The sequence below is a fragment of the Eurytemora carolleeae genome, unplaced genomic scaffold (assembly GCF_000591075.1).
Source record: "Eurytemora carolleeae unplaced genomic scaffold, Eaff_2.0 scaffold482, whole genome shotgun sequence".
Taxonomy (NCBI): Eukaryota; Metazoa; Arthropoda; class Copepoda; order Calanoida; family Temoridae; genus Eurytemora; species Eurytemora carolleeae.
In genome coordinates, this window is record NW_019396381.1 from 89,562 (window position 1) to 111,288 (window position 21,727).

The 21,727-nt window shown below is 31.6% G+C and overlaps 2 protein-coding genes across 6 annotated transcripts in view; one reads left to right on the forward strand and one right to left on the reverse strand.

Moving 5' to 3' along the window:
• Positions 1-3,149, forward strand: part of LOC111702105 (zymogen granule membrane protein 16) — a 3,672-nt gene extending 523 nt beyond the window's left edge. Inside the window, exons 2-6 of one of the 2 annotated variants that reach the window (XM_023473677.1) lie at positions 624-725; positions 1,616-1,742; positions 1,993-2,071; positions 2,190-2,243; positions 3,006-3,149. In XM_023473677.1, coding sequence (XP_023329445.1) covers positions 624-725; positions 1,616-1,742; positions 1,993-2,071; positions 2,190-2,243; positions 3,006-3,064 — 421 coding nt within the window. In that variant the 3' untranslated portion in view covers positions 3,065-3,149. Of the gene's footprint in view, positions 1-623; positions 726-1,030; positions 1,359-1,615; positions 1,743-1,992; positions 2,072-2,189; positions 2,244-3,005 lie in introns of those variants that run through there. The other variant, XM_023473678.1, reaches the window with a different exon arrangement.
• Positions 3,150-4,480: 1,331 nt separating this feature from the next.
• On the reverse strand, positions 4,481-21,367 carry LOC111702106 (uncharacterized). Of its 4 annotated transcripts, none has more exons than XM_023473680.1 (17): positions 21,297-21,367; positions 20,059-20,178; positions 15,184-15,248; positions 14,859-14,957; positions 14,224-14,274; positions 12,585-12,645; positions 12,273-12,298; positions 11,957-11,982; positions 11,820-11,883; positions 10,247-10,420; positions 9,583-9,803; positions 8,603-8,702; positions 7,507-7,607; positions 7,147-7,194; positions 6,666-6,776; positions 5,585-5,643; positions 4,481-4,740 (listed from the first exon to the last, which is right to left on the reverse strand). In XM_023473680.1, exons 2-17 carry the CDS (start codon positions 20,115-20,117, stop codon positions 4,587-4,589), a joined length of 1,419 nt encoding a protein of 472 aa, XP_023329448.1. In that variant the 5' UTR covers positions 20,118-20,178; positions 21,297-21,367; the 3' UTR covers positions 4,481-4,586. The 4 variants fall into 4 exon arrangements, with proteins under 4 accessions (XP_023329448.1, XP_023329447.1, XP_023329450.1 ...); XM_023473679.1 differs by having other exon boundaries at positions 14,859-14,953; positions 15,180-15,248; XM_023473682.1 differs by lacking the exon at positions 20,059-20,178 and having other exon boundaries at positions 21,297-21,361.
• Positions 21,368-21,727: the final 360 nt, after the last annotated feature.

Here is a 21,727-nt window from a genome sequence, read left to right on the forward strand (position 1 = left end):
GGGAGTAGCACACTTTTATTGAAAAAGTTTTGGAATCTTCAGGTTTATAGATACTAACACAACAGGAGAGAAATCTAATTCTAGAAAATGACAAGAAAGAGAAGGAAAATTAAATTTAAAAAAAAACATATTTAAAAGATTAAAATTTACAAAAAAATTTTGTGTTACAACTTAAAAGGAAATACGATTTAATATTAAATTTTACTAAGCTTTTCTTCTATTTCAATTGTAAACATGTTCTCTTTGTAAAGATTGTAATAAAGCAAAAACAAAACACAAATTTTGCGGATTTTATCAAAATAATTTCGTAGATTTTCAAAATTTTCAAAATTCAAATTTTGATGGGAGCAAATAAAAAAAAACCAATCATTCATAAACCTTCCCTGGGGTCAAATGAGGTATCGTAAAAAATTTGTACCCGATTGGTTCAGCCGTTTTGACGTTTAATAGATATAAACAAACAAATCGACAAGCAAAGTATATATTTAGATGTTGTAAGTTTTTTTTAAACTGGAATTAAATATTTAAGCATGTTAATGTAAAAAAGAAGTTAAAAATAACATTCAAGATACAAAAAAATGACAAATTAAAATATTTCTTAAATTTTTGAAAACCATTTTCAGAGGAGTAATTGAAGATGGACCCTTTGGAGGGAATGGTGGAGGAGGATGGACAGATGGAGGAGAGGTTCATCTTAACGGTCATCCTTCTGCTCTTGATGTTAGGTATACCTGGATATGATTCTACTCTTGATATCAGGTATACCTGGATACACTTCTACTCTTGATATCAGGTAAACCTGGATACACTTCTACTCTTGATGTCAGGTATACCTGGAAACACTTCTACCCCTTGATATCAGTTATACGTGGATGCAATTCTACTCTTGATATCATGTATACCTGGATACACTTCTACCCTTGATATCAGGCATACCTGGATGCACTTCTACTCTTGATATCAGGTATACCTGAGTTCAAGATTAGGTGCTCAATATCTTTTGCGGAGTTGTTAACATATTTTTATCTAGGACGGGTTCAAGATTGGACGCTCTCCGTATCCGGTATGGAGATATAAACAGATATCTTTATATGGGACAAATTAAATTAGATTCTCTCCGTATCTGGCACGGAGATATTAACAGATATCTTTATATAGGATGGATTTTAAATTGGATTCTCTCCGTATCCGGTATGGAGATGTATAAGTTTATTGACATATTTTTATCTAGGACGGGTTCAAGATTGGACGCTCTCCGTATCCGGTATGGAGATATAAACAAATATCTTTATATAGGACGGATTTTAAATTGGATTCTCTCTGTATCCGGTATGGAGATATAAACAGATATCTTTATATAGGATGGATTTTAAATTGGATTCTCTCCGTATCCGGTATGGAGATGTATAAGTTTATTGATCTAAGAATAATTCAAGATTAGATGCTCTCTGTATCCGGTATGGAGATGTATAAGTTTATTGATCTAAGAAGAATTCAAGATTAGATGCTCGCTGTATCCGGTATGGAGATCTATACGGTTTATTTATCTAGAGCGGGTTCAGGATTAGATGCTCTCTGTATCCGGTATGGAGATCTATACGGTTTATTTATCTAGGACGGGTTCAAAATTAGACGCTCTCCGTATCCGGTATGGAGATGTATACGGTGACTGGCATGGTGGAGGTGGAGGTAGTCCTCACTCCTGTGAGTGGGATGCTGGAGATGAAGTGTTCATTGTTCAGGTAGAAAACACACGCAAAATAAAGGAATTAAATTTTTAGGTTTAAAAATCTTTAAGATTTAAACATGTTTATTTAATTTATATCTTTAAATGAAGATATTGAAGTTTATACTTCACATCTTTAATTTGTGGTGAACACCTAATTTTTCAAACTATAATTCATAAATTCAATTCAATTATTTTAATTACCACAAGCGATGCAAATTGAGATAAATCGCGGTCTCCATCATTTTCATAAGTTTTAACCTAAGGGTCGTGCCGGCTCAGAAATAGACGAGATCGAATTCATCACTTTAGGAGGTCAGATATGTGGACCTTTCGGAGGAGGAGGTGAATAGTAATAATAATAATAATAATAATAATAATAATAATAATAACAATAATAATAATGATAATAATAATAATAATAATAGTAATAATAATAATGATAATAATAATAATAATGAAGGTGGGGGTACCTGGGTATCTACCCATCCTGGATGTGTCCTAGAGTACCTTTCAGGTAAACACAATTTTACATTATTTTTTTAAAATTCATTTTTACTTAGTCTCGCTCCCATAAAACAAAATGTTAACGGCATGTAAAGTGACCCTTTATTGATAGAAACAAGGTTTTTAGGACGCCTCGCTCCCATTTTCTAATTCAATTGTGAACATTTTCTCTTTGAACACATTTTATAAAAAACCAAAAAAAAAGTTTGCGGATTTTACAAAAAAAGTTTCGTGGATTTTCAGATCAAGAATATGTCTTATGTCTTTATGTCTTTATGTCTTTATGTCTTTATGTCTTTATGTCTTTATGTCTTTATGTCTTTATGTTTTTATGTCTTTATGTCTTTATGTCTTTATGTCTTTATGTCTTTATGTCTTTATATCATAGTGTGACACATGTTTCTACATCCATTTTTCAAGAGCTTTTCAAAGTATAATTTTTAGATCTGTAACTTTAGTCACAAAAAGATATGAGCTATTTTAGTTTTTTTTTAAACAGACCAGACTTTTTACTACCCAGTAGGCTGTACCCTACCCTATGCATTGAAAACAAGTTTATTTTACAAAAAATCCTTTGAATTTCTATTCATTTAAAGTCTCAAAATGTCATGGTGAAAGAAATGAGAGTGGTATGACAAAAAAAACCTATATGAGAGGCCTCCCAGCCTGTTTAGGGTTAATTGAAGGATTACTCAAAATTACGATTAAAAGCCGCCAACTTTTAATAATCATGAATTGAACAGTTTTTTTTTCACAAATTAACATTATTAAGGAAACTCTGGTAGCAGGATTGACAGCCTTACAATTCACTGGAGCTGCGAAACTATGTAAATACAACTGCTCGAAAATTTATAAAATGTTTAAAAATATAATCTTTCTAGCTAATTGTTTTTAGTTAGAAAAAAGTTAAAAAATACATTTTTTAGTCTTTAAAATAAGTATATTTATTAAAATGAAAGGCCTATTGTAGAACGAAATAACTAAATGAATTTTAAGGGGAAAAATGAGGATGAACAATAAGTTTTTAGTATTTAAATTTTACTACATAAACAAAAAAGTCCTTGTCTCAAAACGAAAAATACCTTTTGAGTTTAAAAAATCTCAAACTAAAAAGGTTGGTTCTTGTTGGGTTTCAAACATAAGACATTTTTTGAAGATGATAGATTTGATGAAAAGTAAAGAGGCAGTTGAACTACGTAGAAAAAGTTGAACATGCAATTTAGCTTCTTTTGTTAAATACTACAGTGATAAACAGAAAACTCTGGAATAGTAAGACGACTTTTAGAATCAATTTTTAACTTTAAAAAGTACAATGACGACGAAACACAGCAATTGTGCAGTGTAAAAAGACCAATTTCACAAAATAAGTGATTTATAAGTAAGTGTCTGGTAAAACTATTTGCTTTGTAACATCATCAAATACACTTAAATATTGCTATAATGACGTCTTCCTATTCCATTGTTATCTGGTTATCACTGTAGCTCTAATTGTTTTAACTATCTATTAAATTTGGCTCCAGACTACATCCAGACGACTAAATTAAATAACAGTTGGAAAATCCTAATTTATCTTGCCTTGAACTTGGCAAAATCTTGCAAAATGTGTTAAAACAATAATTCAAATTTTTCCAGTTTTATGTAAAACTCCTATAAATTAAAGGTCGTAAAAAAATTGAGTCTTGCCACAAACTCTGATTTTCTCATCTCTATATTTTTGCAACCCAATGTTCTAGACCTCAGATATTTCAAACTGATAATTTAAGTTTGAAATATCAAAAAATATCACCATCAAATTTGTTAAATGCATTTTGTACATGTCTATTGTCTATCTTAATCAAATCTTTTCCAAGTTTAAATCGACTACTATTCGGAAATAAACAAGACACCACTTAATTTGAAATCTTTAAGTGAGAATTGAAGGAACTATTCAAATGATATTAAGAGGATTGAATGTAATGTTTTATTTGCTATGGCAAATTTACAAATGATGGGCTTATATTTCTCTACATTTTCCTGAAAATGGCTTTTTAGAAATTTTAGAAATTGTGAAATTGTGAAATATTAGAAATTTTAGAAATTTTAGGAATTTTAGAAATTCAAGAAATTTTAAAGAAATTTTAGAGAAATTTTAGAAATTTTAGAAATTTTAGAAATTGTGAAATGATATCTGCAGCAACTTAATACATTAATCTTATTAAAAATGCTATGTTGAGCAAGATCAAAAAGTGTTTTTTTTTGTCATGTTGGTTTGTTTTATTTCTTTACTTTCAAGTTTCAGTAGCATTTTCAATGTAGCATTGACATTATTTTTGGAAACATGATGGGTAGAATTAGGTTTAAAACAGATTTTGGATTAGTCCGAGTTTCTATGAGAGATTGTTGGTTCATCATAATCCTGGTAGGACGGGGTTCGTTTTAGCTCCGGGTTGGGTCGGAGTGCTGGAGGGTTGGGTTGGATTTCCTCCTCGTAATCTTCAGCATATTCTTTCCTGGGAGTAAAGTAGTACCTAGAGAAAAATCTTATTAAAGAGAGATAACGACTAGACATGGTAGATAATCTGAGAGTTTACAATAGTTTCAGTAGAAGTAAATATTTCCCTTTACTGTTGTAGCGCCGATATAAGGATTTATCTCTAATTGGATAATGAGATAGATAGAAAGATAGATGTTACCGCCATACTATTTTTATTGGTTCAGAATAGACAACAAACACATGACTGAACCATGATTGGATCAGGTGCTAGTGAAATCGGCATACAGGAGTGAGTTTAGTTTTGTACCAACATTTTTCATGCTTCATTTCAGACTTATATAACACGTTTTTATGGTGTGTAATTGTTCAGCAAGAACGAAAATTCAATCTTTAAAATCCTCCTGGATTGTCAATTGTCCATGAAATAATTTTTTTCAATCCTATTCTCAAAATCATCCCTCCAAAATAGATAATCCAGTTAGATTTTAAAGATTGAATTTGCGCTCCTGCTGAACAAGAGTAGTGTACCAGGTGCTATCAATATAATCGGTCTTTGTTAAACTGTTGTTCAGATTTATTTAACAATTAGAGGATAAAAAAAACAATTAACAATGCTAAACCAAATTCAAGATTTTAACTAATATTTATTTAATAAAAACTCCTAACGACAATTATCCTGTTTTCTGTATAATCCCAGAATATATCATAATGAAACCCAGAATGGGAAATACGGTTTCATGAATGGGGTCGCAGTTTGGTAGATATCAATTTTTGTGTTAAGAAATATTATTTCATGTTTTTCTGTTTGTTTTCCGACTTCTTAAATGTATAGACCCCAAATAGGAAACTCGTTTTGTTTACCATACTTATCTTATTACCTGGAACCAGCACTGGTGTTATTTTCTTGAAATGAATGCGTTGGTTCATCATAATCCTCCTGAACAATATTTTGTTAAAGATATTTTTCAATTTAATTCTAGAATTTTACCAAATCTTCTTTATTAAACAATATAACTTATCATCAATTTTTAAGAATATGGTGGGCTGGGAGCTCTTGTAATGTGCAGGTATCGAGATCAACAATTGATCTAGATCTTGTGTTAATCAGCAGATTAATTTAATCTTTATTTGATTTCCTGGATGGTAATCCTACCCAGTCCGGGGATCAAAGGAGCTTCCAAAGTGGATATCGAGATCAAACGATCGGGATTATAAGTATACAACATTAAAGTACCCAAAGTGGATATCGAGATCAAAAGATTGGAATTTTAATTATACAACATAAAAGTTCTGCTTAGTTTCGAGAAAAATACATTTTTTTCAACTGTTAAAGCTTCAGGTTTATTCTGGTTGTTTAACTCAAGAAAAGATAAGAATAAGATTATTCTATAATAGATGCCAAAAAATGTTTCCATTTTTTTTCCCGGATCAACTTTCCTTGGAAAATTTGAGGCGGAACCTTTCTCACATGATTTTTAAATAAATCAAACCCCTGAGATAATAAACAAAGCTTGGTGGGATATGTTGAAAAAGGTTTCCGGGACGATTTTCCATATGGAAGTGATCCGGAACAGTCGTCCCGTAAACATTTTTTTAGCAGGTCACACACAGCTCTATGAAACATCTAGAGAGGGCAGATTTTTTTCTTAATAAGGTTAAGAAAGGTTAACAATGAAATTAACTTAATTCTTAATAATTCTTAAGAGCTTGAGGAAAGGACCCGTAAGACCTTTACGGGTCCAAATCTATCCGGAAAAAATGGAAACCCTAATGCACCATTACTGGTCTTTAGCAATCCTTGACAAATTTGATCCAAGTGCATTGTTAAAAGTCTGTTAGCGAACGAAATTGGTTAATTGCAGGTTGTCACGATAAACAAGCGATATAAGAGACATTACAGCAAATAAGTGAAATTTACATGATTATGAGTTGAAGCACCCTAAGTATAATCTGTAGAACCTGTGAGAATGATACTGGAGGTTCATCGTAATCCTCATCCTCGTTTTTCGCATCCTTCTCATCAACCCTCAGTCCAGCTCCAGGTACAGGTAGATCATAGTCCTCGTCAACCTGGACAGAGGTCGGAGGTCACAGATAAATTTAATAAAAAGTTTATTATGATAAAAAATCCGAGGATTAACATTTATATCTATAAAGTAGTATTCTCTGTGTGTATGTCCGCTTATAAGTCAGGAACCGCTGGACCGATTTGCCTCAAAATTTGATTGGGTTGTTTTACTAGCTTTAAAAGTGCTTTTCATTGTTTCTGAAAGAGATGTGCGCTGGTAACTTTATGGAGAAACAACAATTGATTTTCAAAACAAAAAGTATGGATATCTCGTATGTTCTTGATCAGAAAAAACCAGAAATCAGAAATCAGAGAAAACCCTGGCCTTGTGAATTGTGATAAATAGAAAGAAAAATATTTTAAATTTTTTACCTCTTCTAGTTTTGTAATTGTTGGAAGAACTGAGGATCTCAAGATCTCCTTAAAATATTTTTTTCTTTGTCACAAACTTTGATTCTCTAATCCATATCTTTGCAACCCAAGAATGTCTTAGACCTTAGATACTTTAAACTATGAATTCTGTTAGATCAATTAATCTAAGTTTGAAATATCTAAGGTTTACATCATCAGGTTGAAAACTTAGGGATTTAAAAATTTGAGTTTGTGGCGCAGATTAAATTCCTTTAAGATAAACTATTTTCGCGAAATTCGAACCAAATTTTTTGTTGAAAATCCTATTTTTTCGCAAATTTTGTTCATCGCAAATATCGTTGGAAAACCTAGTTTCAGTACCTTGGTGATTCTATCAATATCTTCCCTGCTCTTCCCAACAGCTTGTTTCGGAGGAAGCAAAGGAGTTCTCTTCGGAGGCACCGGAGGTAGATTAGAGGAGCCTACAGTCAGAAGAATAGTTTTTTTATAAATCATGTTTCTTCCCATCTTTGATAAGAAAAAGAACAACAGCTTTTTCGTTTAAATCAAATAAAAATGACTTTAAATAGTATAAGGTACAATTTGATTTTCATTCGTAATAATGAATTTTATAACTTTTTTGTCTAATGCTGCTTTTAAATATTTCCAATAAAAAACCCACCCATAAAATCCCAAAACCAGATATAGCAAGAGTTTAGGATCAACTTTAGACATAGTTATCAAGTTAAACTCAGAATTTACAGATCTTTCAAATGTTTAATATGGCTCAGATGAAGCCGCAAGAAGCTTTTGACAATACTGCATACTCAGTTCAACTACCTTACATAGCCAGACACTCCCTTTAAACCAATTTTTAGTCGTCCAAATTCAATTAAAATAAAGACTAGCTGAAGTGCCCGGCGTTGCCTGTGGAATTAAAAAAATAATTTTCAGCCTTTGTCCCAGGGTTCCCTCAAATAATTTCAGCCTATTCGGTCAAGCCGTTTGGCCGGCTATAGGCATTATATTTATATGCATGTCTTGTTTTATTATATAAATATTATATAATATATTTAAATAATTATAATTTTTAAAAAAGTTTTAATAATTGCTTTTTTTAGTTACCTCCTCTACACTGTAAGAAGACTTGTCTGAAAATAAAGAGAAATAAAAAAAACAGCGTTAGTCTTAAATTTATGGAAAAGGAAGACGACTTCTAGAATCATGTTCGGTGTTATAAATAGTCCAATGAACATACTTTAACTTTAACTCCTTTCTTGATGACAATTTCAAGTTTAAATTGAGTCTTCTGCCTTAAAGTCGGCTTTTTAATGGCTTATTGTAGGTGAGGGTGTATATAGCAATCTAAAAACTTAAACTAATTCATTCAAAAGTTACGGCCTAAGTCAAGGACTTAAGATTTTAAAGCTCCACTTGTTCAAAAGTTTCCAACTATAGAAATAAAACAACTCCTCTCCTGTTGGGCGCGAGGAGAGATTGGATTCTGATTTCGCTGAGTAAGGTTTAGGAGATGCCACAGACAGGAACATTTCACTTTGGGCACCCTGTAGCTCATTCTAGATAGAATTTTGAACATTATAATTTGTCTATCACTTTCAAAGATTAAGTTCAATGTTAAATGTAAGACTTTAATGGATGTAAACTTAAACGATTTTTTAATCAAAACATTTATTGGATAAATTAGCACCCTTTTACTGTTATAGCATTATTTTTTTAGTTTGCTGTGCCAAAAGTGTCTGGAGAGAAATTTTCTTTTAAAGATTCAAATATTTAAAGATTATAGTTTGTCTCGAGCTTTTGTGAAGGATAAAAGAAAATCTAAAAATGTTTAAACACGTCGTGGCAAAAAAGTAGTTTTGTAGATAAATTTTAAATTATTTGTACACTTGTCTTGATAAGATTTCTAGATAAAGGAACTGAGGTGTTGCCACAAACTCAAATTTTCTTATCCCTAAATCTTTGCAACCTGATGGTGTAAACCTTTCATATTTTAAACTTGATCTATCATCAAAATTCATAGTTTGAAATATCAAAGATATAAAACATTGGGTTGCAAAAATATAGGGATTAGAAAATCAGAGTTTGTGGCAAAACTTAGTTCCTTTAAAAAAGCAAAAATAAAAACAAAAGTTTGTTTTAATTTTAATTTGATTTAAATTGGATTTTTTTTCTAGAAATATTCAAATTTTTTTCTATGAAATTCCAAGGCCAATTAAACTTTATAGCACAGTGTATAATATACAGCTAATTTAACATTACCACTATGCGATCATGAGTTATAAAAAACCATATAGTTTCAGATAAATATTTATTAAGAAAGAGCTCAGCTGACATTTCTTGTCATTTAGTCTAGAACAAAAGAAAAACGATTTCTGCTATTCAACGTTAGTCCTTGATCTTCCAAATATGTTGAAGACTTTATTTCATTTTTTGTACCTTCTTTTTTGTGATTTCATTTCTTTGGTTCGACTCAATGATTTGTGAGTAAGGTCTGTATAGATCTCTTTTCTTCTCTCCTTCTCCTCCTTGAGGTTGAGCTCCAGGTTGGTCTCCACCCTGCTCCTGTGTATTGGTATATACGGAGTGAGGTCTGGAGGAAGGATTACTCTCTCCTCCAGCAATAGGAGCTAGCACATCCAGGTATTGTATAGAGAACCCTGATGCATAGAAAAATAAGATTTAACAACTGGCATAATCCATCGTTATGTATTATATTATATCAGAAAGATCTAGATTATTCAGTTTTTCTGTCTTTAAAACTTTAAAATAAAGTTTCTTTGATATAAGTCAGTTACAAATTGTGAACAATTCTTAAAATAAATTTGACTTATCTTTATTACATATTAAAAAGACTGTACGCGTATTTTCAAGTGACCCTCTATGCAAAGATCTACAACGGTAGCCTTGTGGAAGATATTATCATTTTTCTAGGTTTAAAACTACGTGTTTAAGTTTTAAATTCATACATATCTTCATTATAAGTATGGCTTTCTATTTCATACTTGAACAAAAAGGATGTTAAAAGTACCGTTGTGAATCGGGCATTGCCATCTTTGCATTTAGGGTCACTGGGGTCACGCATACAGAACCTTTAAATTACCTAATCTTGTATCAAGATGGGTAGAATTCATATCTCCATCAACCTCATCTCCTTCAAGTAGTATTTCAGGGAGGAGTTTTCCATTTTCTCTTTCTACAACTTTTTCACTGACTGGTTTACCGCTCCTCTCGATGGTCTCCATTTTTTTGTGAAGATCTCCTTCAGAAACAGCATCTTTATATTTAAGCCAATATCAATACTTATATTCAAGTCAACATTAATACTAAGAAACTGAGTTCTTGCCACGAACTCTAATTTTTGTTCATCCCTATATCTTTAAAACCAATGTCGTAAACCTTTTATAAATCTAGCTGTAAACTCTGTTGGATAAAAAAGTGTAAGTTTGAAATTTTAAAGGTTTACACAAGCAGGTTGCAAGGATAAAGGGCTTATTGAATTAGCAGGTTGCAAGGATAAAGGGCTTAGTGAATTAGCAGGTTGCAAGAATAAAGGGCTTAGTGAACTAGCAGGTTGCAAAGATAAAGTGCTTAGTGAATTAGCAGGTTGCAAGGATTAAAGGGCTTAGTGAATTAGCAGGTTGCAAGGATAAAGGGCTTAGTGAATTAGCAGGTTGCAAGGATAAAGGGCTTAGTGAATTAGCAGGTTGCAAAGATAAAGGGCTTAGTGAATTAGCAGGTTGCAAGGATAAAGGGCTTAGTGAATTAGCAGGTTGCAAGGTTAAATGGCTTAGTGAATTAGCAGGCTGTAATGATAAAAGGGCTTAGTGAATTAGCAGGTTGCAAGGATAAATGGCTTACTGAATTCGCTGGCTGCAATGATAAAAGGGCTTAGTGAATTAGCAGGTTGCAAAGATAAAGGGCTTAGTGAATTAGCAGGTTACAAGGATAAAGGGCTTAGTGAGTTAGCAGGTTGCAATGATAAAGGGCTTAGTGAATTAGCAGGTTGCAAGAATAAAGGGCTTAATGAATTCGCAGGTTGCAAGGATAAAGGGCTTAGTGAATTAGCAGGTTGCAATGATGAAGGGCTTAGTGAATTAGCAGGTTGCGATGATAAAGGGCTTAGTGAACTAGCAGGTTGCAATGATAAAGGGCTTAGTGAACTAGCAGGTTGCAATTAAAGGGCTTAGTGAACTAGCAGGTTGCAATCATAAAGGGCTTAGTGAATTAGCAGGTTGCAATGATAAAGGGCTTAGTGAACTAGCAGGTTGCAATGATAAAGGGCTTAGTGAATTGGCAGGTTACAATGATAAAGGGCTTAGAGAATTAGCAGGTTGCAAGGATAAAGGGCTTAGTGAATTAGCAGGTTACAATGATAAAGGGCTCAGTGAATTAGCAGGTTGCAATGATAAAGGGCTGAGCGAATTTGAGTTTGTGGCAAGTACTCAGTTCCTTTAATCCTAATATATTCTTGGTCTAAATTCTTCTACAGACAATGTTAATTTTTAGAAAAGCTTAAATTCTACAGTTTCAAACGAAAAATACGCAACTTTTGAAGTAAAATAAGATATGTTTTAGAAGTTTTTGATATAGATACCATAACAAGATGAATAAAGCATAGAAAAAGATAAAAAGTACTGTACATTTCTAACAATTGAATTTAATTGGTTAATTTCCTATATATTTGCTGATACGCACGCCGTCCCCGTAGGCAGAATCTTTCCTAATACACTCCTCTAACTTTCAGAAAAAAATATTTTTATTTATAATTATAATTTTTAAAAAAGTTTTAATAATTGCTTTTTTTAGTTACCTCCTCTACACTGTAAGAAGACTTGTCTGAAAATAAAGAGAAATAAAAAAAACAGCGTTAGTCTTAAATTTATGGAAAAGGAAGACGACTTCTAGAATCATGTTCGGTGTTATAAATAGTCCAATGAACATACTAAACAGCAATTGTGAAGAATACATAAACCTATCTCACAATTAAAACTGTTAAATGTCGTCTTCATATTCCACAGTTTCGTGAGTCTTGTTTTTTTTTTTATCTTGGCTTGGTGACGTTTTTCTTTCTTTCTTTTTCAAAAACATTCTTCAGATAAAATTAATCCTTAAAATAATATCATTACCTGAAAATTTTCTCTCATTGTTCGAGCTGAAAACATAAAATATCTTAAAAATCAAATATTTATTTTTTAATGATCAGATTTTTAAAAAAATTAATCTTCTTTTCTGTAAAATATTTAACATATTTTCTATAAAATATTTATCCTATTTTTGTAAAAAAAAAAAAAAATTCTTTAAAAAATATCAATTAATTTTATCACAATAAATAATATTATTAATTTTTTATAAAATATAATAATATTTTAATCTTGTATAATTTCAATCTTGTTTTTTGCTAAATCATATTTTCAAAAGAATTTCAATAATATGTTTACCTGATAAAATCTTTGATTTGATATTGATTTCCTAGAGTTGAGATTGGGGAAGAGGGCAACCCTAAACATTGAGAATATTTTATCAGATATATGTATGTAAGTTTTTTTCAGGAGGAATATACCGTCTTAATAGTTGACATTCAAACATGAATATGATATTGTTGTAATATGTATTTCTATTAATATTAATATAATTTATAAACTTGTCGCATCCATGTTTTTGAGGATTTTTAAATTGCAATTTACTAAAATATAATGCTATGTTAAATATTTAAATTTGTATAAGACATGTCGTCTTAATTTAGATCAATTTTTCAGGAGGAATGTCGTCTTAGCAGACAGTAATATCTACCCAGTAAATTTTTTTTTCTCAATTTTGACTTCATGCAGCGCATCACGTTTCTGTAAAAAAATAAATCACTTGTGGAAGCAAAAATATTTTTTTTTCAAAATATGTTGATATGGCCGGGGACCAAAATATTTCGATATGGCCCAGGACCAAAATATGTCGATATGGTCCGGGACCAAAATATGTCGATATGGCCGGGGACCAAAATATGTTGATATGGCCGGGGACCAAGATATGTTGATATGGCCGGGGACCAAAATATGACGATATGGCCTGGGACCAAAATATGTCGATATGGCCGGGCACTAAAATATGTCGATATGGCCGGGGACCAAAATATGTCAATATGGCCCGGGACCAAAATATGTTGATATGGCCGGGGACCAAAATATGTTGATATGGCCCAGGACCAAAATATGTTGATATGACCCGGGACCAAAATATGTTGATATGGCCGGGGACCAAAATATGTCGATATGGCCGGGGACCAAAATATGTCGATATGGCCGGGCACTAAAATATGCCGATATGGCCTGGGGACCAAAATAAATCGATATGGCCCGGGACCAAAATATGTTGATATGGCCGGGGACCAAAATATGTCGATATGGCCGGGGACCAAAATATGTTGATATGGCCGGGGACCAAAATATGTTGATATGGCGGGGGACCAAAATATGTTGATATGGCCGGGGACCAAGATATGTTGATATGGCCGGGGACCAAAATATCTCGATATGGCCTGGGACCAAAATATGTCGATATGGCCGGGCACTAAAATATGTCGATATGGCCTGGGGACCAAAATATGTCGATATGGCCCGGGACCAAAATATGTTGATATGGCCGCGGGGACCAAAATATGTCGATATGGCCGGGGACCAAAATATGTTGATATGGCCGGGGACCAAAACACTGTATTCAAAAATGGTAAAATCATAAAAAATCGGTTAATAATTGAATAAGTTACGCAGACAAATACACGAAATTGCGAAATAGCGAAAATTTGCAAGAGTCCTCCAAAAAAAAAAAAATAGTTTTTTGACCGGCCTTGATCATCCAATTTTCACAATTTCAAAAAACCAACAATGAACCTTTTTAAATTTTGTCGTTATATGCTTCCTTTAAGCGTAAAATAGATGTCGAATGTTCAAAATCTCCGTTTACTTGGAAAACTAAAGCTTAATCAAAGAACTATATATCAGAGCGCATTTTAAAGTTTTTTTTTGCGATTTAAAGGGTTGAAAAAACCTAATCCCCATTTTTTAGCCAGTATTTATTTTTATTTACCTATATCAGGCCTATCCTTCCCTCTTCTTTTTCTCTTACAGTAAATTATCACTGAAATAAAATAATAGATAAATATTTAAATATGAAAGAAGTGAGTCATTGAATCCCCATCATTAGAATATAATAGAAAATAATTATTTAAATATAAAAGCAGTGAGACATTGAAAAACTATCACTGAAATAAAATAAAAAATAAATATTTAAATATAAAAGAAGTGAGACATCGAAAAACTATTACTGAAATAAAACAAAAAATAATTATTTAAATATAAAAGCAGTACGAGACATTGAAAAACTACTAAAGTAAATAATTAGTATTTAAAGAAAGAAGAAACATATTTCTGTTTTGTATTTTAACTTTGTGCCTTTTACATCTATAACTGTCCTTTTTCACACTTTTTTCTTGCGTTTTTTTTTGCAATCTTGTCTTTTTGTCTTGTATTCTTTTCATTTATCACTTTCATCTTTTGTCTTTATCTTTCTGTTTTTTGTCTTTTTTATACAAGCTCGTTTTTCTTGTATTCTTATTTTCTTTTCTTCTTGTCTTCTTATCTTCTTGTCTTCCTTGTTCTTGTCTTCTTGTCTTCTTGTCTTCGTGTCTTCTTGTCTTCCTGTCTACTTGTATATATATATACCTGTGATTATAAGAAGAACAGCAAGAAAAGCAAGAACAAGAAGAACGGGAATAATTACTGAAGAAGCTGAAACTGTACTGCTACTCATTGTAGTTCTAAAATAAACATCATTTTACAAATTTATATTTAATTATGTTAATAATTAATATGATGTTATTTTTTACAGTAAGTACTTATGTTGGAAGGTGTTCCAATTAAAGACATTTTAAACGTAATTCTAATAACGACCGACCCTCCATTTATGAAATATACGATTTGAACCAATAAAACAATGAGGAAGACATTTTCATTGTCTGTTTCTGAAAAAAAGTTAAAATTTACCTTGTAAAATTATCCTCGTTTAAAACAGATCCTTCCTCGCGAGCAACTGAACTATTTTCATTCTCCATTCTGGAAATAGGAGACATAAAGACAATATCATATTATTTCCAAACATTTATGAAACACTTTTCAAATACAGGATGAGGCTTCAGATACCACTGTACGGAAATAGTTTTGTCATCATTAGAACATTCTTGTTTTTTTTGCATTTGTATTTGCGTATGCCAACCACGAGAATTTATATTTATGTACGCCAACCACGAGAATTTGCATTTATGTACGCCAACCAAGAGAATTTGTATTTATGTATGCCAACCACGAGAATCTGTATTTATGTATGCCAACCACGAGAATTTTTATTTATGTATGCCAACCACGAGATTTTGTATTTATGTATGCCAACCACGAGAATTTATATTTATGAATGCCAAACACGAGAATTTGTATTTATGTATGCCAACCAAGAGAATTTGTATTTATGTACGCCAACCACGAGAATTTATATTTATGTATGCCAACCACGAGAATTTGTATTTATGTATGCCAACCACGAGAATTTGTATTTATGTATGCCAACCATTTGAATTTGTATTTATGAATGCCAACCAAGAGAAATTGTATTTATGTACGCCAACCACGAGAATTTATATTTATGTATGCCAACCACGAGAATTTGTATTTATGTACGCCAACCACGAGAATTTGTATTTATGTACGCCAACCACGAGAATTTATATTTATGTATGCCAACCACGAGAATTTGTATTTATGTATGCCAAACAAGAGAATTTGTATTTATGTACGCCAACCACGAAAATTTATATTTATGTATGGCAACCACGAGAATTTATATTTATTTATGCCAACCAAGAGAATTTATATTTATGTATGCCAACCAAGAGAATTTATATTTATGTATGCCAACCACGAGAATTTATATTTATGTATGCCAACCACGAGAATTTGTATTATGTACGCCAACCACGAGAATTTGTATTTATGTACGCCAACCACGAGAATTTGTATTTATGTATGCCAACCACGAGAATTTATATTTATGTATGCCAACCACGAGAATTTGTATTTATGTATGCCAACCACGAGAATTTGTATTTATGTATGCCAACCACGAGAATTTGTATTTATGTACGCAAACCACGAGAATTTGTATTTATGTACGCAAACCACGAGAATTTGTATTTATGTATTTTGTTCACTGTAAACTTTTTGTATTTTCCAAATAATTTAAAAATTTAAGGCACAAGACAAAAGATCTAGGTCGTCATTAGGGTCGCATCCTTTGAGGTTAACCCAGTGAGGCCCGTGAAACTGTGGAATATAAAGACATTATTTATATTTGATTTTGTTACAAAGGAAATATGGTGTTATTCCTTTGTTGAAAATCAATTTAATCTGTGTACACTGCACAATTGCTTTGTTTCATGTTTAAATCACGCACCTCTGATCCTTTAGTAAAAGTAAATTCAACCTAAAGTCTGACCCCGTCAACCCTGTTCCACCGGCTAGTCCTATTGAGTGTCTGCTTAATTTACCCAATGTCCGGGTGTTACAGTACAAACTGGGACCGGAAAAAATCACCCGGCTCGAAAAATCAAATGTACAACGGCTGCACGTTAAATGATTATCAAAAATCATTATACTTTCTATTCCGGAGTTTTATGGGCTTCACTGAGCTAAAACTCGCATTGTTGTTTCAATGACTGTGTTTAACTTGAGATGAGTTTAGTGTGCATTCACGTGTTTTAAGCCAAAGATTGTTTGTTCTGCAAGATAAGATTTCGTAAAATCAAACATGATTTCCACACTTTCTTAGAATTTAAAACAATAATTTATATTCATCTAAAATTAATTGATCATTATATAAGTATGTCAACAAGTTATGTCAAAATGTTAAAGATAACGTGAAACAAATTCTGATTATTTCTCTATTGTTTTCAGTTTTTTTCTTTCATTTATGTATTTCAATTTGCATTGTTTAAATTATAATTGATAACTGTTTTCTTTAACTAAATGTAGCACAAAATAAAGACGAGTTTAAGTTTAATTAATTTCTCCATGTTTATATGAACCTTCATTTATCAAGGACAATTTTTAGATGCTTTGTACTATAATAATTAGTGTAAGTTATGGTGCTGTGGCCTAGTTGAATTCTTATTTATAAAGGTGTTTTAAATTGAAAAAAATGTGTTAGTAATTAATTTGTTGTTTTTTGTAAACAGAGGCCGAATTAAAAGAATTTGAGCCGCAGCTCAAATATAAGCCGCGGTTCAAATATGGTTGGTTCCACTTAATTTTTCAAGATTTTAGCCGGCGCTCAATTGAAACCGGTTAATAGCAGATTTAAGCCGCGACTCAAATTCCTTAAATTCGGACACAGCTTTAACATTTCTTAGCTATTAAACTTTGGAATGTATAGGCTATTGGAATTATATTTAGTTGTGGTTTTAACCCTATTCCTGCTGGGGGGGACCCCAGCATATCCTGGTTTTCAAGTACCCCAGCAGGGATATGGTTAAATACTTAGCAATAAACACTGAAATGTGTACCATGGATGCACAAATTCAATTAATATGTTGATTTTCTAAATTCTGGTGAATCTATTATTTTGTAACAACAGACAAATTTGCCAAAATGGTGTCTTTCTCCCTTTTCTATAGTTTTATGAGAACCTCTGTATGAAATTTTGATGTATAACAAGTGTACACTCTCTTTGATGGTTCTAGAAGGTTGAACTTGAACTGGTCATTAAGCCACGGATTTATCAGACATGTTATCAGCTGATTTTGTAATTGCTTTTTCCAGTTTCAAGTGGATTTAAAAATTTCCCTACACTTTAAATTATTGCTTTTTTTCTAAACTACGTGGAAACCCTAAACCAATGAAATTTATGTCTTGCTTTTAAAAAGGTTATTGAGAAGCATAACTTATTATTCAAAATAGAATCTGGAGTAAAAACTTTGTGTTTTCATATCTCGGGATTAAGCTATAGTCTCCTAGTTATGTAGAGTGGAGGCCATGGATTCATTTAAATCCTTTTTAAACATCTCGTAATAATGGTCATTTCCCGCACCTATAACTTAAATTGAGGAATGAAAAGCATTTATCAAAGAATTTAAAAGGGCCCCTCATTGGATATCGAGCTCAAGCGTTTAAGTATAACTATACTCTACATAAAAGGTCCTAGCTCTAGATTTTTATATATAAATTGTGATTGCGATTATAAACTACAAAACTCTCGGTGACATTTGTTAAGTAAAAGAAAAATCGAAAACGAAATTCATTTACCCATTTTCTGATCCCCATTGTATAAATAATTTTGCTTCATTTTTATGAAAATTGATTTTATAAAAAATATTTTTTTTTGTAAGTAATTGTAAAATTTAAATGTGAAAGATTTTAAAAAGTTGATTTTGTTTTGTTTTTATAAAGTAAATGTTAAAACAGCTGAAGTCAGGTTTGTAGAAAATTTTGATTGTCATGAATAGTATTTTTGAAAAGGTTAGGCAGAGTTAAGTTTGAAATATTAAAGGTTTACGCCACCAGGTTGTAGTGATTAGAATATTTGGGTTTGTGACAAACATTCAGTTTCTTTACATTTTTAAAATATATCATTTAATATTTGTGCAGGTTCTTTGTACTTTATATGTAGATTGTTTTAAAGTTCAAATATAATTAATAAGATAAACTTGTTTAGAATGAAGTGGCGGAAACCTAACATAATTAATTATATAAATATTAAGAAATACTTTGTCAAAATACTTGATTTTCATGTTTGGCGTCACCGTCATTTCTGCATTAGTTTTCACGAGCAAGCATTTGTAAATTTTCCTTCGATATTTTTATGCTGTAATTATTTACTCCGTCCCGCAAATTTGTTTTCTCTAAATGTTCTTTCTTCTTTTTAAATTTTTTCCTTTTTCTCATTTATCTTCTTCCTTAATCTTTTCATCTTTTCATCTTCTACCTTATCTTTTCATCTTTTTCCTTAATTTTTTTTCATATTCTACCTTCTCTTTATATTCTTTCTTCTTTTTAAATTTTTTTCCTTTTTCTCATTCATCTTCTACCTTCTCTTTTCATCTTCTACCTTCTCTTTTCATCTTCTACCTTCTCTTTTCATCTTCTACCTTCTCTTTTCATCTTCTACCTTCTCTTTTCATCTTCTTCCTTAATCTTTTCATCGTCTTCTTTAATCTTTTTATCGTTTTCCTTAATCTTCTTCCTTAATCTTTTTATTTTATCCTTAATCTTTTCATCTTCTTCTTTTATATCTTTTTCCTTCTTTTTTCCATCTTCTTCCTTCTCTTTTCATTTACCTTCTTCTTTTTCTTATTTTAAATATTTTTCAAATCTTTCCACTTTATTTATTTGTTTAGCTCTCTTTCTAACTGCTTCTTCTTCTTTCCCTCTTGTTATTTCTTATTTTTAAAGTGTTTCTTTTCTTTTTTTGAACATTCTTTTCTTCTCTTTTTTTGACTCTTCAATCTTATTTTCTCCTGCAAGCACGTAACGTGCACTTCCTCTCTCTAATTTTTTTCATTTCTGTTTTCCCTTTTTTAGGTTTATGTCTCCCCCCCTCCCTCCAAACACAAACCCTATGAATAAAAATTTTAAAATTTTATCTTTAGGTTATAGTGCAACAACAATAAACTTGATATTTCATCATTTTAAGATAAATTCATATAAAGCAAAACAAACAAAAATCTTTTAAAAATTCTTCAATCGCATTCTTATCAATGCTTGTACACAACTGAATTTCTCAACTTCAATCTTCCCCCCTTTCCTCCCCCCATCTCAATTATTTATTGAAAATAGTAAACAAATTAAAAATAATGCATTATCAACACACATTACTTACGTTGTCTGTGTTAATGGTTGCACTTCATAAGGTCGAACTGCATTCCAATTCAAAGACATTTTACAATACAAAGTGTACAGGTGTACACCCTTCACAGTTCAGAGAAGACTTTTCACTGGTCTAAGATATGAAAGAAGATGCTTTATTTTGCGGCATTGCGAGATTTAAAGAACTTTCAATTTTAAAAAATAATCACATTTTACAAAAAAGGTATGTCACACTATGAAAATACAAAAGCGTACAAAGGAACTGAGTTTTAGCCACAAATTCTGATTTTCAAATCGCTATATCTTTGCAAACTGATGGTAATAACCTTTGATATTTCAAACTATCATTATTTGATCTAAAATAATTCATAGTTTGAAATATCTAAGGTCTCCGACATTGAAATGCAAAGATATAGGGATAAGAAAATCAGAGTTTGTTACAAAAACTCAATTCCTTTGTTTAAATAACGCTGTCTATCAACGATGAAAGATCAAAATTAAATGGCGTGATTAGTTTCTTACTCTGTATCTAAATAAATGTTAAAATATTTTGTTTTGAGAATTCAATAACTTAAAGAGAAAATCCGCTAAATTTGAGAACGATTGAAAAAGACGACTTTCAGAGTTCAGTTCAGGGCTAAAATTATTAGTAGGAAAGATCGAAACGTTTTTAAAAACGTTTACAAAATTTTCCTGACCTTTTGCCTTTTTTTTAAAACATCCATAGCACCTGAGTTCAAGTTAGCAATCTGATTTTTCTTGAATACCTTTATTCTTGGGAATATTGAGGTGGAAGATGAAAAAATATAGAGGTGGGACAGGAGATAAAAAATATTGAGGTGGAAGATGAAAAATATAGAGGTGGGACAGGAGATAAAAAATATAGAGGTGGGAGATGAAAAATATTGAGGTGGAAGATGAAAAAATATAGAGGTGGGACAGGAGATAAAAAATATTGAGGTGGAAGATGAAACATATAGAGGTGGGAGATGAAAAATATTGAGGTGGGAGATGAAAAATATAAAGTTGGGGGATAAAAATATAGAGGTTGGAGATCAAATATATAGCGGTTGGAGATGAAAATATAGAAGTGGGAGATACAAATATAGAAAGGGGAGAGGGGAATAACAATATAGAGATGGGAGATAAAAATATATATAAAGGAGATGAAATATATAGAGTTTCAAGATGAAAAATATAGAGGGGGGGGGGATGAAAAATGAAAAAAAACGCGAAGCCTCGAGATCTCACCTTGAAAAATATATTAACAGTTAATGTTGAGGATATGTGTGCTGTGTATTAGTAACAAGTAAGTATAGAATTAGAGAACTGAATGATAAGGTTTCATACATATACCTATCAGTTTAGTTGCCTATATCTATCTATCTATCTATCTACAGGGTGTCCCACGAAACATCACAGTTGAGAGAAGACTTGCCCGTTGTAATAATTTGTGACATTCATTCATTCGTCAAACTAATATTAAAAGCAAAATTTTATTCCTGGTCCTGGCATTTCCAAAATGTGGCCTGCCCCATACCGGGGATATTAAGCATTTCGTTCAGAATTCGACAATTTTTGGTTTTATTAAATAATGCGAAATCTGAACAAAATTATTCAAAGAACATTTGGAAACCTCTGGACTAGAAAAGTTTTGTGATTATATGGTTCAAGGATTTCAA

What these genes read in the sequence shown, in the direction of transcription:
- LOC111702106 (XM_023473680.1), bottom strand. Translation starts at nt 20,117, where the DNA reads ATGTCTTTGAATTGGAATGCAGTTCGACCTTATGAAGTGCAACCATTA. An exon ending in CAACCATTAACACAGACAAC is followed by an intron (nt 15,249 to 20,058) that starts GTAAGTAATGTG and finishes TCCTATTTCCAG; the next exon opens with AATGGAGAATGAAAATAGTT. An exon ending in CCATCTTGATACAAGATTAG is followed by an intron (nt 9,804 to 10,246) that starts GTAATTTAAAGG and finishes TCTATGCATCAG; the next exon opens with GGTTCTCTATACAATACCTG.